This window comes from Vicugna pacos, chromosome 27 (assembly GCF_048564905.1).
Source record: "Vicugna pacos chromosome 27, VicPac4, whole genome shotgun sequence".
Lineage (NCBI taxonomy): Eukaryota > Metazoa > Chordata > Mammalia > Artiodactyla > Camelidae > Vicugna > Vicugna pacos.
In genome coordinates, this window is record NC_133013.1 from 27,254,763 (window position 1) to 27,268,939 (window position 14,177).

At 35.1% G+C, this 14,177-nt stretch overlaps 1 protein-coding gene across 10 annotated transcripts in view; it reads left to right on the forward strand.

The window, feature by feature from the left end:
* MYO9A (myosin IXA) overlaps nt 1–14,177 on the forward strand; it is a 174,762-nt gene that overhangs the window by 44,261 nt on the left and 116,324 nt on the right. For 9 of the 10 annotated variants that reach the window (XM_072951108.1, XM_072951110.1, XM_072951113.1 and 6 more), the window contains exons 5-8: nt 806–905; nt 2,162–2,218; nt 7,852–7,949; nt 10,146–10,272. In XM_072951108.1, the coding sequence (XP_072807209.1) occupies nt 806–905; nt 2,162–2,218; nt 7,852–7,949; nt 10,146–10,272 (382 nt within the window). The remainder of the gene's footprint in view (nt 1–805; nt 906–2,161; nt 2,219–7,851; nt 7,950–10,145; nt 10,273–14,177) is intronic. The other variant, XM_072951112.1, reaches the window with a different exon arrangement.

A 14,177-nucleotide genomic window follows, 5' to 3' on the forward strand; every position in this document is an offset into this window, starting at 1 on the left:
CCCAGGAACGTACTGGAGCTTTTCAAAGCCCGTATGGAGATCTCCTTTTCCAGCGTTTCCCTGTAAGTTTTTTGGTTTACCTACTGTTTGCCCCAACATTTATCCATTGCTTCAGGCAGCAGACATGTTCAAAAATTGTTTATAATTGTTTTCTACAAATGTCTCTGGGGCAAAGATATTCATACTGGGCTAACTCAGAGTCAGGTGAAACGAAGATAGTTTTGAAAATGATTTCTTCCAGGGAACTACCAGACAGTTCAAATAATGATACTTCTCAAGGAATGAAAGTCTGAATGAGCTCCAACCCTATTCTGCCCTCTTTTGGAGGTTGCCAGGCTTCTGGTGTCCACCTCAGTTGTAAGCTATTGGTACTGAAGGCTACCATGGATCTGGTAAGCAGGAGATGGAATAAGGCAAGTTAAAAGGCCACCAAGCTTCTGTTTTTACTGAGATTCAGCTGTCATTCTTGTATAAACACTTTCTGTATTGCTGTAAGCTTTTGGTTAATTTCCAGAGTTCTGAAAAAGTTGATTCTGGCAAATTTGCCTGTTTTCTGATTGGTTTTATGGAGGAGAGAAATTTGCAGAGGTTTTAACTTTGATGTATTGCTGCATTCACCGTTCTCTTTTGTATTCATCATCCAAACATTATTTTGTAGGACTTAAATACTGAATTTATCACCTTTGTATTAAAAAATGAAGCAAAGCTGAAACATTTTACAAATTTATGTTTTCTCTTTTTCCCCTGTTAAGTGATAACCATAAACCACGTTCATTATAAAGCCATACTTCTTTGTTTCCAACAGGAACTATCATGTATTCTATTACCTCCTGGCAGGAGCAAGTGAAGAAGAGAGATTAGCATTCCATCTTAAACAACCAGAAGAATATCATTATCTCAATCAGGTGAGAGTTCATGAAGAGCATTTTGAAATGTAGGACATTATTAAATTTTAACTCTTAAGAAAAGTTTTTTTCCTAGTGTTTTTCCCCCAAACCTGGTTGGTAGTAAATATTGACTAGCGTTTTCATATGTACGCTCTGAAAACTTACATGATGCTGTCCTCTCATTCAGAAATTATTATTATTCTTATGTGAGTTATAAAAGTTTAACTATATGTGTGTCTTTTGCTTTCTGGAGACTCTTTTAGAGAATAATAAACTGATTATAGGTACCTCCAATTTAGAAGAGTGGTTTACTCTTTCCAAAGTGGTGTGCCTTGTACCGACCACATGTTACTAATGATTACATGTTACTAATGATTAATGCTCGCCCTTGAGAAAGGCTGACTGGAGCTTTATTTGCATGTTTTGAAGTCTAATGCATATTCCTCTTTGCATGGTGCTGTGAGGCTGATTTAGGGTATTGACTTTCTTAAGGAGTCATCCTCCCAACTCTTCACTGGTTTCTTCAATGTCATTCCTTGTATTAACAAAAATTCTAGAACTAATAGTAAGATTATATATCAGTAATAAGATTATAGTGTATATTTATGGTTATGAAAGTAACATCTCAGACTTTTCACAAGATAGGGAGTACACTGTATAACTGGTAATTCCCAAGTTTGAAACTGCGTAACTTATATAAACTGACATAACTCTGTGTTACCATTATGAGAGTTTCAAAATTATTTAAAATATCACTTTATGATATAATACGAGGCATTTTTACTCTGTTGAATTAAGTATATTAAAAAATAAAATCATCGAATTAGCTCCTTAGTTTTTTCCCTTTCCTGTTTAAACTGTGCATTACACTTGGGTGATTAAATATTTTCCTTTTTAAAAAGTAGTGTTTGCCCATAAATGAGCTGATAGTTGTCAGTATTAGAGAAATCCAGAGTTTATTGCTGTTGTTCCAGATCTTTCTGTAGTCGGTGGCCATACCATACATATTCTTGTCATAAGGTCAGTATTCATAGACTGTGGGACTCAGCAGCAATATAAATTTCAGAGTCCCTGGAAATGGCAAGTACAGATTGGCGTTTATAACGTACGATCTCCCAGAATCTGAACATTTACCTAGTTGTGTCTCACTTTGTGCTGCTGTATGGAGTAACTTTCTCTGGATGCCAGCAGTGCTGCCTGAGCACGACATCTGAGAGGTGATTGGAGACGTGTGATGTCATTGCTTCTGCCTAACTAACCTGCCTTACTTTCAGATAACAAAGAGACCCCTCAGACAGAGCTGGGATGATGGTTGCTATGACTCTGAGCCGGTCAGTACAAGTACCTAAATATTCTGCGTTCCTGTTAAAGGACCCTCAGCTTGCTTATTTGCATCTATCTTCATGACTTAGAAAGACAGTCGTTGAAATACAAACCAAGAATATAGGAAAGAAGATAAATCAATGTTTAACTTATTTGTATGTGTATGGTTTGTTGATTAAAAACCAGTCAGTTTACTTTTTTGGATTTATTTTGCTAATGTTTAGACTATATGCAGTATTCATTTTAACAAAGAGTAGATTGATTGCATTCCTTATTTCAACATTTATATGAATCCTTATGAACTACAGGGCTTCTTTCCTTGAGATTAAAAAAATTTTTTTTTTAGTAATTTACTTCCCCACATATTATGAATAATATTTATTGTTTATTTTAAAAAGTTACATCTCTCCTGTATTATGTGTCAGTTAACAGTCTTTTTACATAATGAATGCATGTATATTTTTAATAGCAAGAGAGGCTATAGCCTTTACATTATTTTCTAAAAATTAAGAATTGGAATTCCTATAAATAAGGTTACTTTATGTTTTTAATTAAGTGATTTAAGGGCATATATGATATAATATAAAATGAGTTGGTAAATTCAGCTTTGTTATATTTTATAAGAACAAGTTTGTGATTATAAAAAGAGCACAAAAAATCTTTTTCCTGTCCTTCAGTTTGCAATTAGGTTAAATGTGAACGACTGAAAACACACACCATCTATACCTGTTCATTAACTAATGAACTAATTTATTAACTATTCCTCCTGGAAACATAATATGTCTTAATTCTTGTTTTAAATAACCATCACTTATTCTCACCATGTGTAATTACAAACTCTCCTAATTATAAAACTAGCCTATTTCAGAATTGAGAAGGGATAGTAATTATCACATTAATTTTTCCTTCAGTTTAATTGTATTACTGTTTCATAATAAATCATGTAATTTGCAGTTTCAGATTTAAAATTTTGGAGAGTAAATTTTAGACATTTAAATATGTAGATACTGATAAATTTCAGTAGAGGAATTTAATGCTGTTTTGCCGCCTTTGACAAGCTTCCAGTTTTGGCTTAGAAAACCAGGTGACCGCGCCACGCTGGGAGGTAGGTGGGAGGCTGGGTAACTCACATGGTGAACGTAGGGCTTGATTACCTGCCGGAGCTTACAGTGAAATTGTGAACTGGTCTGCTGCTGTTTAGTCTAAGTGATGCTTAAGAGTTTGGACTCTGAAGTAGACAGACCTGACTTGAGTACCATCTCATCTACTTACTATTTTGGAGGACCTGAGCATGTCACTTATCCTTTTGTTTCCATCACCTATTTAAGGGGGTGATAATGGTCTTGAACTTTTGTGAGTATTAAATTCGTGCATCTAAAGAGCTTGATAGGTTGCTTAATACTCAGTAAGTGCACAATGGGTGTTTCCTCTGTTGCTATACCATTGGAAGCACCATTATCCATCTTTTCCTTTTAGAAGAACCTTGTAGCCATACTCTCCTGCTCCCTTAACCTGATGTGCATCACTATCCTCCCATGTGTTGTGTTTTCAAGTCTATTATAATTTAAACTTTGATTAATTTCTATTGCTTCCTCACAAGTTAGTTAATGAAAGCAAGCATTCGATCTCTTCTTTCCTCTTTATTCCCCTTTAGAGTAAATTTGGGGGCGAGCTAAACTTTGTTTCCCTCTATGTCATTAGAACTTATGGGTCTAGTATTATAGGAAGAGATGATTGTTAAGGGCAGTTCTGCAATTTGTAGTGTATTACCATACATTGTGTGGAATTGTATGAGTGATCCCAAGGGGAACTGTAGTGAGAAAATTGTTTTTAATAAGGGACCTGTTGTTGTCCATTGATTGGTGATCTAATTCTTCTGAATATTAATACAAGCTCAAGCAACTAGTGTTTCATGGGAGATAGAGGATTTAGAACTGGATAAATTTTTGTTTGGCCACCCCTATTATTTAGGTGAGTTGTTCAACCTCTGAGTCTGTTTTCTCCCCTATGTACAATTAAATATACATACACATAATTAACAACTTGTGTTTTAAGGCTTTAGAGATTATATATGGAAAGTGACTCATATTGACTGATGTAGAAGATATTTAATAAATGCCACCCTTCTTTAAATGGTAATAATCTGTTTTACCCTAAAAAGCTGGTTCTGAATAACTTCATTGTAAAGGGTTAGTTTCCCCTAATTAAAATTTTTTTCTAAACCGAGCTTTGAACGGTCCAACTGTCAGGTCAGGTTTAGTGAGAATTGCCATAGCAGGTCTCAGAGTACTGCCATCCCACCATGCTGCAGTGGGATCAGAACTTAGCGTCTCGTGGAGGCCAGGCGCCCACTCTGGTTGCTGCTGCTTTTGCAGGAGCCCACACGTCTGTATAGTACCTGGCAGCTCGCTTTCCTCTGGGGTAGACCTGCTGCAGTGCTCTCAGTGATCCTGATGCAACTTGGGCAAGAAGCTTTGAGTCCATAATGTTTCCTTTCTCCCTATTTGAAGTACTTCTACAGCATAAAGACTCTTACTGCTGTTCGCTATTCAGTAGTTTATAAATTTGTGGTCACTCCCTCAAATTCTGCCTTTCTGGCTTTAAGCCAGTCCAGTGTGAGGTCTCTGTGTGCTGCACAACTTCCTTTGCATGTATTTTTCCATTTTAAAACCACCTTAACATCCGTGTTACATTTGATCATTATAAGACCCCTGATTGCAGTTAGTATGATTACTTTCCACACAACAAACTCCCAGTGGCTCGGAGTTTAAGTGGCTTCCTTCTTGGTGATGAAGCAAGTTAATAGTGTAATTGGGATTCAAATCAGGCTATGTCTTTAAATTCTTTTTTCCTAAATGATCTTCAGCATCTTTGCTAACTCTCAGAGTCAGTTATTCAGATTTATGTCCTGCGCTGGTAGCTCTAAAAGAATGTGGTTTTTCAGGGGGGGCATAGCTCAAGTGGTGGAGTGCGTGCTTAGCATGCATGAGGTCCTGGTTTCAATCCTCAGTACTTCCTCTAAGAATAAGTAAGGAAGCAAACCTAATTACCTCCCCCCACCAAATCAAAGAAAATAAAAAGAGTATGGTTTTTCTAAACAGCATTCTAAGAAACATAGACAGCGTAGAAAAAAAAGTCTAATTGGACTGTCTCCTTCACGTCTCTCCCTCATGAATGATTCCTGCACACCAGGCTTATCGTAGGCACCTATGTGTGAGAAAGGGTTCTCGTCATCTCACGCAGAGGGGCAAAAGGCTGACAGCATGAAGGAACATTTTGGTGTATTTGTGGGGAGTGTGCAGTGGTGTGTTAGCAAGTAAAACTAGAGCTTGAGCTGAATTTGACCAGAGGAATCAGCTGTCTTCTTTCTGTGGGAAGAGTTGTAACAGTTGTTGGTTAGTTCCCTGCCTGATGCTTTGAATTTCCCCTTTCATTGTTTCCTGAAGGACCTCCAGCAGCCAGTGTCTGTCTCTTGGTGCTTGAAGGCTTTTCTCAGAACTCTGGGAGGCCCTGTGCTCTTGCACGGCGCCTCCTGGAGTGCCCAGGAACTAACAGCTTCCTCCTCCTGTTTCCGGAAGTCCTCAGTCAGTAACTGATGGGAGAGGGTGTGTTAGTGTTCCGGCTCCTCCACCTTTCTGTTTTTCATACTGTTCCTGTGGGGGTTACTTTGGAATTAAAGTCCAGTTACCCACTGTGGTGGCTGCTTTAATATTGTACCCTGTTTAGGCTACATTCTCTTCCCTATTTTACTTTCCCATTCTGCTGCTACTTGTACTGAATCTTGGTCTCAAGGTCTGCTTCCATAGACACCTAGATTAAGATAAGGATATTTCTGGTCTGGTAGATTAATCTATCCTTAGTTTTTCCAATACCATTGCCATCAGAGAAATATTAAGTTAAGTACATGTTTTAAAAATTAATTATTTGTTATTCACTGAGACTGCTTTGTATTTCTGAAGAACATTTGATTATGAATAATAGCAAATATAAATCTATATTTTAGTGGTTTTTTCAGTTCACTTTCTCAAGATTTTATACATACTGCTTTATTCATTTTGGGGGCAGACAACAACTGTCAGTTGTGAGAATCATTGCTCTGTCATTGAGTTTACACAAAAGGAAGCATAGTGTTTTTCTATAACTTATTTGTTATAGAAAAATTTTTACTAAATCTTAAAATGGGCAAGCTGTTTGTGGTTTTGGGGGAAAGAGAAGCAAGAGCTTTTAAAAAACTTTGCTCTAGGTTAAAGAAAAATGTGATAACTTAAAATGTTTTTGGTGGGTAGGACATTGGTATGTCTATAGAAATGTGTCTTAAAATTGCTTACCAAAAATTTTATAGTCAGAAAATTAAATCCATGTGTTCTCAGAAAGAACTTTTCTTGAAGTGAATTTAAAATTTTAAACTATGCCTGTATACTGTTCCATATAGAGAATAAAAACACTTTTAATAGAATTCTAAGGTTTAATATTCAATTTTAAAGTTTTTTGTTTGCATATGTTCATTAATTCATATGTTCATTAACTCATAGTGCTTAAAGCAGGTTTGTACATAGGTAGATACTTGATAGATATTTAAAAAAATGAGTAATTTGTTTATTTCTCAAAAAGGTGTGTTTCAGTTACATAATTCAGTGATTATATATTTACTTCAATAATTAATTACCCACTTTCTTCATGGCACTGGCTTGCTTGATATTGGAGATCTGCAGTGAATGAGACAAAAGTTCATGTGTTCATTGAGTATTTGATACAGCATTTCATAAGAGGGAGGGTCAGCATTAAAAAAGTAAATACATGTGAGGAAGTTTTTGAAAATGTAAGTGCAAGGGACTGTGAGAACATACAGTAAAGGGATTTAAAGACTTACTGTTTTAAAGATTTAGATTATGTATATGGTGTTACCATTTGACTTTTGGGGGAACTGAAATGTAAGAATTGCTCTAAAAGAGTAGTGTTTTTTTTTAATCTGGTAGTCCGTAAATATTTTTACTGATTTATATCATGTATGTTCTTTACAGGTTTTTATACTTTCACATATTCTTCTTTATTTGGCTGATTGATTACCATGTTTATATTATTTCATTAGAAACTATGTTGTATCTAATATTGATATAATATAAACATCTTTATATTATAAAAATGTAAGCTCTACTTCTCACATAAATTACTGCCTCTTCTAAAATTTATTTTTGTGTCCTGAGATCTATTTCAGCACCTTACTACATATGGGTAGGCATTTATTAAATATTTATTGAATAAGTACCATTTGTGGACTTGAGCTCTCTTAAATGCTTTGGATTTCTAAAACTCTTCAGAACCACTCAGAATTAAACTTGGTCTCAGAACATTGTGTAAGTATTGCTAGCTCTTTATCTTGTTACTTTTGAGATCCTTGCTTTGGTGATTGTGCAAGGGCGAGAAAAGGTAACATGCTGATATCTTGGTAGATATGTATTCAGTCTGCATACCTGTAAGTAAGATAAGTGCTGTCATGAATTTGGCAATGTCTAAATAATTCACCAGCTCTAATTTTATATATAGGTGTACTTAATCTAAAATTACTAACTTCGGAGTGACTTATGTTACTTTTCAATAGGTAATCTTGATTTTTCTCCCCCTTTTCTTCTTAAATAAGCAGGATTACTTCACGGTGGAGGGGGAAGATTTGAGGCATGACTTTGAACGCTTACAATTAGCCATGGAGATGGTAGGATTCCTTCCCAAGACACGAAGACAGTGAGTTTATTAATTTTATTCTTTTATCCTCCATAGAACAAATCATGATGTGTTTCAAAGATTCCTCTTCCTTGATCCTTTGAAACCATTTTCTAATTGATATTCCAGATCCACTGCCTCCTCCATCTTAAGTGCTGCTTAGAATTAGAAAACTTATTTTTCTAAAAGACTTGTTTTGAATTGCTGTTTTTTGGTCATAAGTTCTTTGAGAGTCTGTTGAAAACTGGAGCTCTTCTTCCTATAAAATGTAATCCATAAGCATTTGCATATTATTGCAAGAGTTTATGGTGGTCCCCCAGACCTTTCCACTACCTTTCTTAAAAACTGATGCTTTATAACATTATTTTTATAACTCCTATTTTCTGTATCATTGATCTTTAATTTTATTATGACATGCATACCTATCAGTAAAATATAATTTCCCATGTATTTGACTGTAAATTTATGTCTGTGGCATTGTACTAAACGCACTTTGTTCATTATAAACAAAATAGAAATGTAAAAAGGTTGAGATAAAAGTAAATTATATTTAAAATAAAACAAACAATTTAAAATTAAAGACAAATGACCTTGACTCTCATCAGAGAAAAACAGTTAACAAATTTCTTATAAGGAGGGAATAAATGTTGATAACTATGTCAGATCTGATTATACTGTGTTTTTAATCTCATACTAGGAGTGGAAAGATACCAGCTCTGCCATTTTCTTGTTTACTTGTGATACATCATCGGTATGAATTGTCAGCAGGTTATTTGCCAGAATCTTTTTATGAAAGAAGTTAAAGCCAAATAATATAATATATAAATATGCAAATCTATTCAACTGGTGGCATAAACTGCAGTTCACTGAACGTTAGTAAATAAGTGAAGGTACCCCTCCTTCCTCCATTCTCCCTCAGGGCACCTCATTTTCCTCATTGTGACACATGACTGGCTGACTTATGGACCGAAGTGTCAGTCTGTACATTAAATAATAGTGAAATTTCATTTCATTTTTTTAGATAAAATAAGTTGGAAATACAATATTTACTTCTCTTACACCATGAGATTGTCTTTTACACTTTCTGGTATGACTGCATCCCATACTGGAAACCGCTGGAAACAATATGTTCCTGGTAGCCTGGCCTTCAGTGTGACCCTTCTCTATCCCTCAGATGTTATCTTCAGATATTCTCTAACACGAGTTTCACATTTTAACTAGACTGACGGTATTCTCTGAAATGTTACGTTGTACTCAGAACATTCACTGTTTGCTTCATTCCGTGAAGGAGTCGTCTCTTTTCCACTCATTCAGTTACATACTTGTAATGTTTTGGATGGAGAGCGTATCACGTGTACTGCTATTCTCCTCCCCTGTGACCATGGCTGACTTTGCTGATAAATCACAGTCTTTTCTGTGATTGCACCCACATCTGCTTCAGAACTACTCTTAACAGAGCCTTGCAGGCAGTCTGATGTTTGCCATGTGGATCAAACCTTTGCTGTAGAATACTGCTCACGTTCTGCCTTTTTAAGGACAGGTACAGAGTAAACTGAGTTCGTGAGATGTAGGGCGCGAGTGTAGGGGTCAGCTTCATTGGTCGGAGGAGGGCGTGTTTTCTTCTGAGACAGGAGGGGAGAGCTGTCCAGACGTAGATGTTTCACACCAGGGCCTGATATGCCAACCCTCATGGCCTCGTACTATTTTTTAAGCATTTATAATATGATGGACCATATGGTATGATGTAGGAAAGCATTTAAAAATATAATAATAAAAGATCACCCAGGTTACTTCATTAAAAAAATACAGATTCCACGGCTTTTCCTTTAAAGCTTCTGATTCAGTAGATTTGAATTAGATTGCAGGGAAAAGGCATTCCAGGCAGAGTTTTTGAGAAGAATTTAGAAAGTCAGACTTTTGAAACATGATAGCAGATTCAGACAATAGTAAAAAGTCTCCTTTGAACAGCTCTGTCTGACAAGTGATACAATCCTGAAAGTAGGGTTATGTAAAGCGCTTTGCATGGTGCGTGACGTAGTAAACACTCAATTAATTTTAGTTATTATGGTTATGATTGTTATCCCCATATTTCTTATTTTTCTGAAGACTAAGTACTTCGTAGTTGTACTAGTTAATTTGCTGGATAAGAATTTTGAAATGAAATAAGCTTAGAGGATGGACACAAACAAGCTGTAATTTGTGGTTTTATTTTCGCAGGATTTTCTCTCTTCTCTCAGCAATACTACATTTGGGTAATATCTGTTACAAAAAGAAGACATACCGGGATGACTCCATAGATATCTATAACCCTGAAGTGCTGCCTGTTGTCTCGGAACTATTAGAAGTGAGTGATTACATTCTCAGTTGTCATTTCAAATTCTGGGTAACTTTTCAGTTATTTTGTGTCACTATTTTGTAGGTATAAGTGGGTTAATACTTTTTATTTATAATGTTTCTCCACAAGATAGAAATTTTGCTATCGAGTGTGCCGGAATCTTCCGAGGATTTGGGTTTTCTCTCCTGCCTCCCCTTGCGGTGGATGTCTGTAATTCCTCAGTTTGCTGAATAGCATGAATATATCATCCTACACTGTGGCATGTTCTGGGCTTTTATAGTTTTTCTCTTTCTATATTTCAGATTTCTTTTCATACTAGGACTTTGGTTAGATGATTTTATTTGAAGGTGGAGTTTCTGGGTGGATGGGGAAGAGGGAGCCGAAGGTCTTCATCCTATGATGCTTCTTCCCACATCAAGGTCTTTATTAACTTACTCTTTCTTCCTGGAGTGATGATTTCTCATGTTTTCCCAGCTAACTACTCATCTTAAAAAGGGTATAATTTTTTATAGGTCCTCTCCTCTGACAGAACAAGGAAATAACCTGAGTATTTCACATATCTACAGATATTTTTATCTGTTTGCTATCTATATCTATATAAAGACAAACATGAGATTGTACTGTTTCTAACTAATCCATTACTACACGTATTATTCTAGCCTTCCTGCCCTTGCTTATCTGTAAACCTGCACTCCAACGATGAGGAAGTTGTCCTGTTCACTTACTTACTTATTCAATTCCAGTATACCTGGGTAGCAGTATTAGAATTTTTATCCCTTACCTCAGTGAGAAATGACTTTATTAAGACATCTGCCTCTAGTTTTACAGAGTCCATTTATTTGCAGAATTATTTAGGTCAGCACCTTTTCCTCCCACCCTTTCATTGAGATTGTTCCATATATTTGTCATACAGTTCTCATGCCATGGTCTGCATTCTTTCCTAGGATTCCCCCAAAGTCTTAAATAATTTTCTAAAAATTTGTATACATTAAGTTTCACTCTTTTTGCTGTATGGGTTGTGACAAATGCATAGTATCATGTATCTTCCACTGCAGTATCATACAAAATAGTTTCATAGCCCTAAAATTTCCCCATACTTTACCTGTTCAACCCCTCCCCCCAAACTACTGAGTTTTTTTTTTTTACTTACTCTGTAGGTTTGTTTTTTACAGAATGTAACATAATTGGAATCATACAGTATGTAGCCTCTTAAAGACTGACTTTTTTCACTTAGCAGTATAGTAGACATTTAAGATTCATCCATGTCTTCTCGAGGCTTGATAGTTCATTTCTCTATATTGCTGGGTAACATTCTGTGTTATGGATGTAGCACAGTTTGTTTATCCGTTCACCTTTTGAAGAACATCTTGATTGTTTCTAGTTTTTTGCAATTATGAATGACCTTTTTTCTATTAAAATATTACTTATCTTTCAAATCTTGATTCATATGCTACTTTATGAGGTTTTACCTTATTAAATGGTCTAAACTGATTCTATCAGCATGGAACATTTGCTTCTACTTAGCATAATTTAATGTTGGCTTTGTAGCATAAAGTTAATTGTTTACTAGTTTGTGTCCATTATAAGGTGGTGGTGATGCTCTTTTAGAGTAGTGGTGCCTCTTTCTTATTTACCTAACCCTACAGTGTTTATTATTTTGTGCATACCTGGGTGTTGTTTATTAACTTCAGTGGAATGAGTTAGCCTGGCAGAAGGGTCAGGAGGCGGGAGTACCTTGTATTGGAACTGGACTCACTCAGTGGAAAGAAGTTCCAGGATGTGGAGTGTGGTATCTGAAGGCTGTAATTTTGAAGGTCGTGAGGGTCAGAGAACAGATGGTATTTCAGGCAGGCATTTCAGGTGATATTTTAGTCAAACACTTGATGTTGTGGTAATGTAGAGCGCTGCGGCTGGCGGTCTTATAAGTTTGGACATTTAGCAAGTACCAAGGCTTCATGCAGTATTCTTTCTTTGGTGAGAGACAAGTAAGGGCAATTCAGACAATTTAAAGAGGAACTCAAGTATTGGTTAAAAAAAGAGGAAAAATCCAATTCTGAGAATTGTCAAAGTTAGACTAGCAGCTAAACGTGATTTGATAGCAAATCGCACTTTTGAACTCAAGCTTCTTAAATTCCTCCTTGTTATGTTTAGTTTGGACTAGCTCTAGAAATGGAGGTTGAGTGTTAAGTAGAAAGAAGGTGTCTTCAGAGTTGAGGAGCTGGAGAAGATCTGACAAGACCTCCCATGGTATCTAAGACATCATTTTTAAGTGTGATTTTTTCTTATTGGTTAAAATTGACAATAATAATTACAACCTTAAGGCTTTCACTGAAATAACGTTAAAAGATTGGCACAACAACTGGTTTAATTAAAATGTAAGCTCAGTTTAGTCAAGATTTAATTTAATTTCCCTCCTTCCCAAAGTGATTCAATTCAGTGATAGAGATTTAATTTTTAAGAAGAAGTGTTTTTAAAATAATGGTTTAATTTTATTGGTTTCTTTCAATTATTGTTTGTAGTTACTTCAGGCAGTAGTGAATGTTTTGTCTTCTGTTTACTAACTCCTATTGGAATAGATACTTGTGAAATTATTGAAAAGCGAACAATCTCTGATAGATTGTGTTTAATTTTGAGCATGTTTTTGTTGTGAGATATTAGAACCATCATCATTACCAAGAATTGTTCAGTTTTTCATAGATTTATGTATTTTGAATATATTTAACATCTGTTGAAACAATATAAAGAATGTGTTTTTACAAGTTTATGGTGACCAAAGAGGAAATGGGGGAGGGATAAATTGAGCATATGTGATTAACAGATGCATGCATACTACCATATATAACACAGATAAACAACAGGGATTTCCTGTATAGCACAGGGAACTATATTCAGTATCTTGTAATAAACTATAATGGAAAGGAATAGAAAAAATAATAAAGGTACATTTGTATGTGTATGACTGAATCACTTTGCTCTACACTTAAAATTAACACAATATTGTAAATCAACTATACTTCAGTTAAAAAGATGAGTTTTTCTAAAAACAGACTCATGGACATAGGAAAAATACTATGGTTACCAAACGGGAAAGGGCGGAGGAGGGATAAATTATGAATTTGGGATTAACAGATACATATTACTATATATAAAATAGATAAACAACTAGGACCTACTGTATAGCACTGGGAACCATATTCAATTTCTTGTAATAACATATAATGGATAAGAATCGGAAAAGAAAAAATATATCTGTGTGTATGTATAACTGAATCGCTTTGCTGTACACCTCAAACTAACATTGCAAATCAACTACACTTCAGTAAAAAAATAAAATAATGAAAAAATCTAGATCCTTAATTTTGAAAAAAAAATGAGTTTTTAAAATACATTTCAGCTTCTCAATTAGGTGAATATGAGAAACATTGTAGATTGGCTATTGAGCCCATTGCTAATTATTTTGTATTAATAAAGTTTATTTGAAAAATTTAAAGTCACATATGTACAACTAAGACCATTTGGAAGATTATAGAGGTAGCTGATTAAAATATGAATTCCATAATATTTTCTTTAGGATGTTTTTCAAATACAAGGAAGATTAGTTTGTTTTGTGTGATAGTGTGTATGTGTGTAGATCTGTGTATGATAATTGTCTGGCTTTAATGCCAGCATTAAGTCAGCTCCTTCAAATGAGTTGGCTAGTTTCCATTCTTTTAATCTTTTTCCTACATTTAAGAGAAGAATCATTAGCAGAGAATAATATGTTTCTAGGATGTGAGGGATATTAGCCTGTGAGCAGTTATATTTGATGTCCTTCCAGATTGTTTTGTGTTGACTGATTTTTCAGGATTTTTAAATCTAGTTTGAGTTAATTTTCATAATTTGTGTTTTTCTAGGAAATCATGTGTTGATTAAAT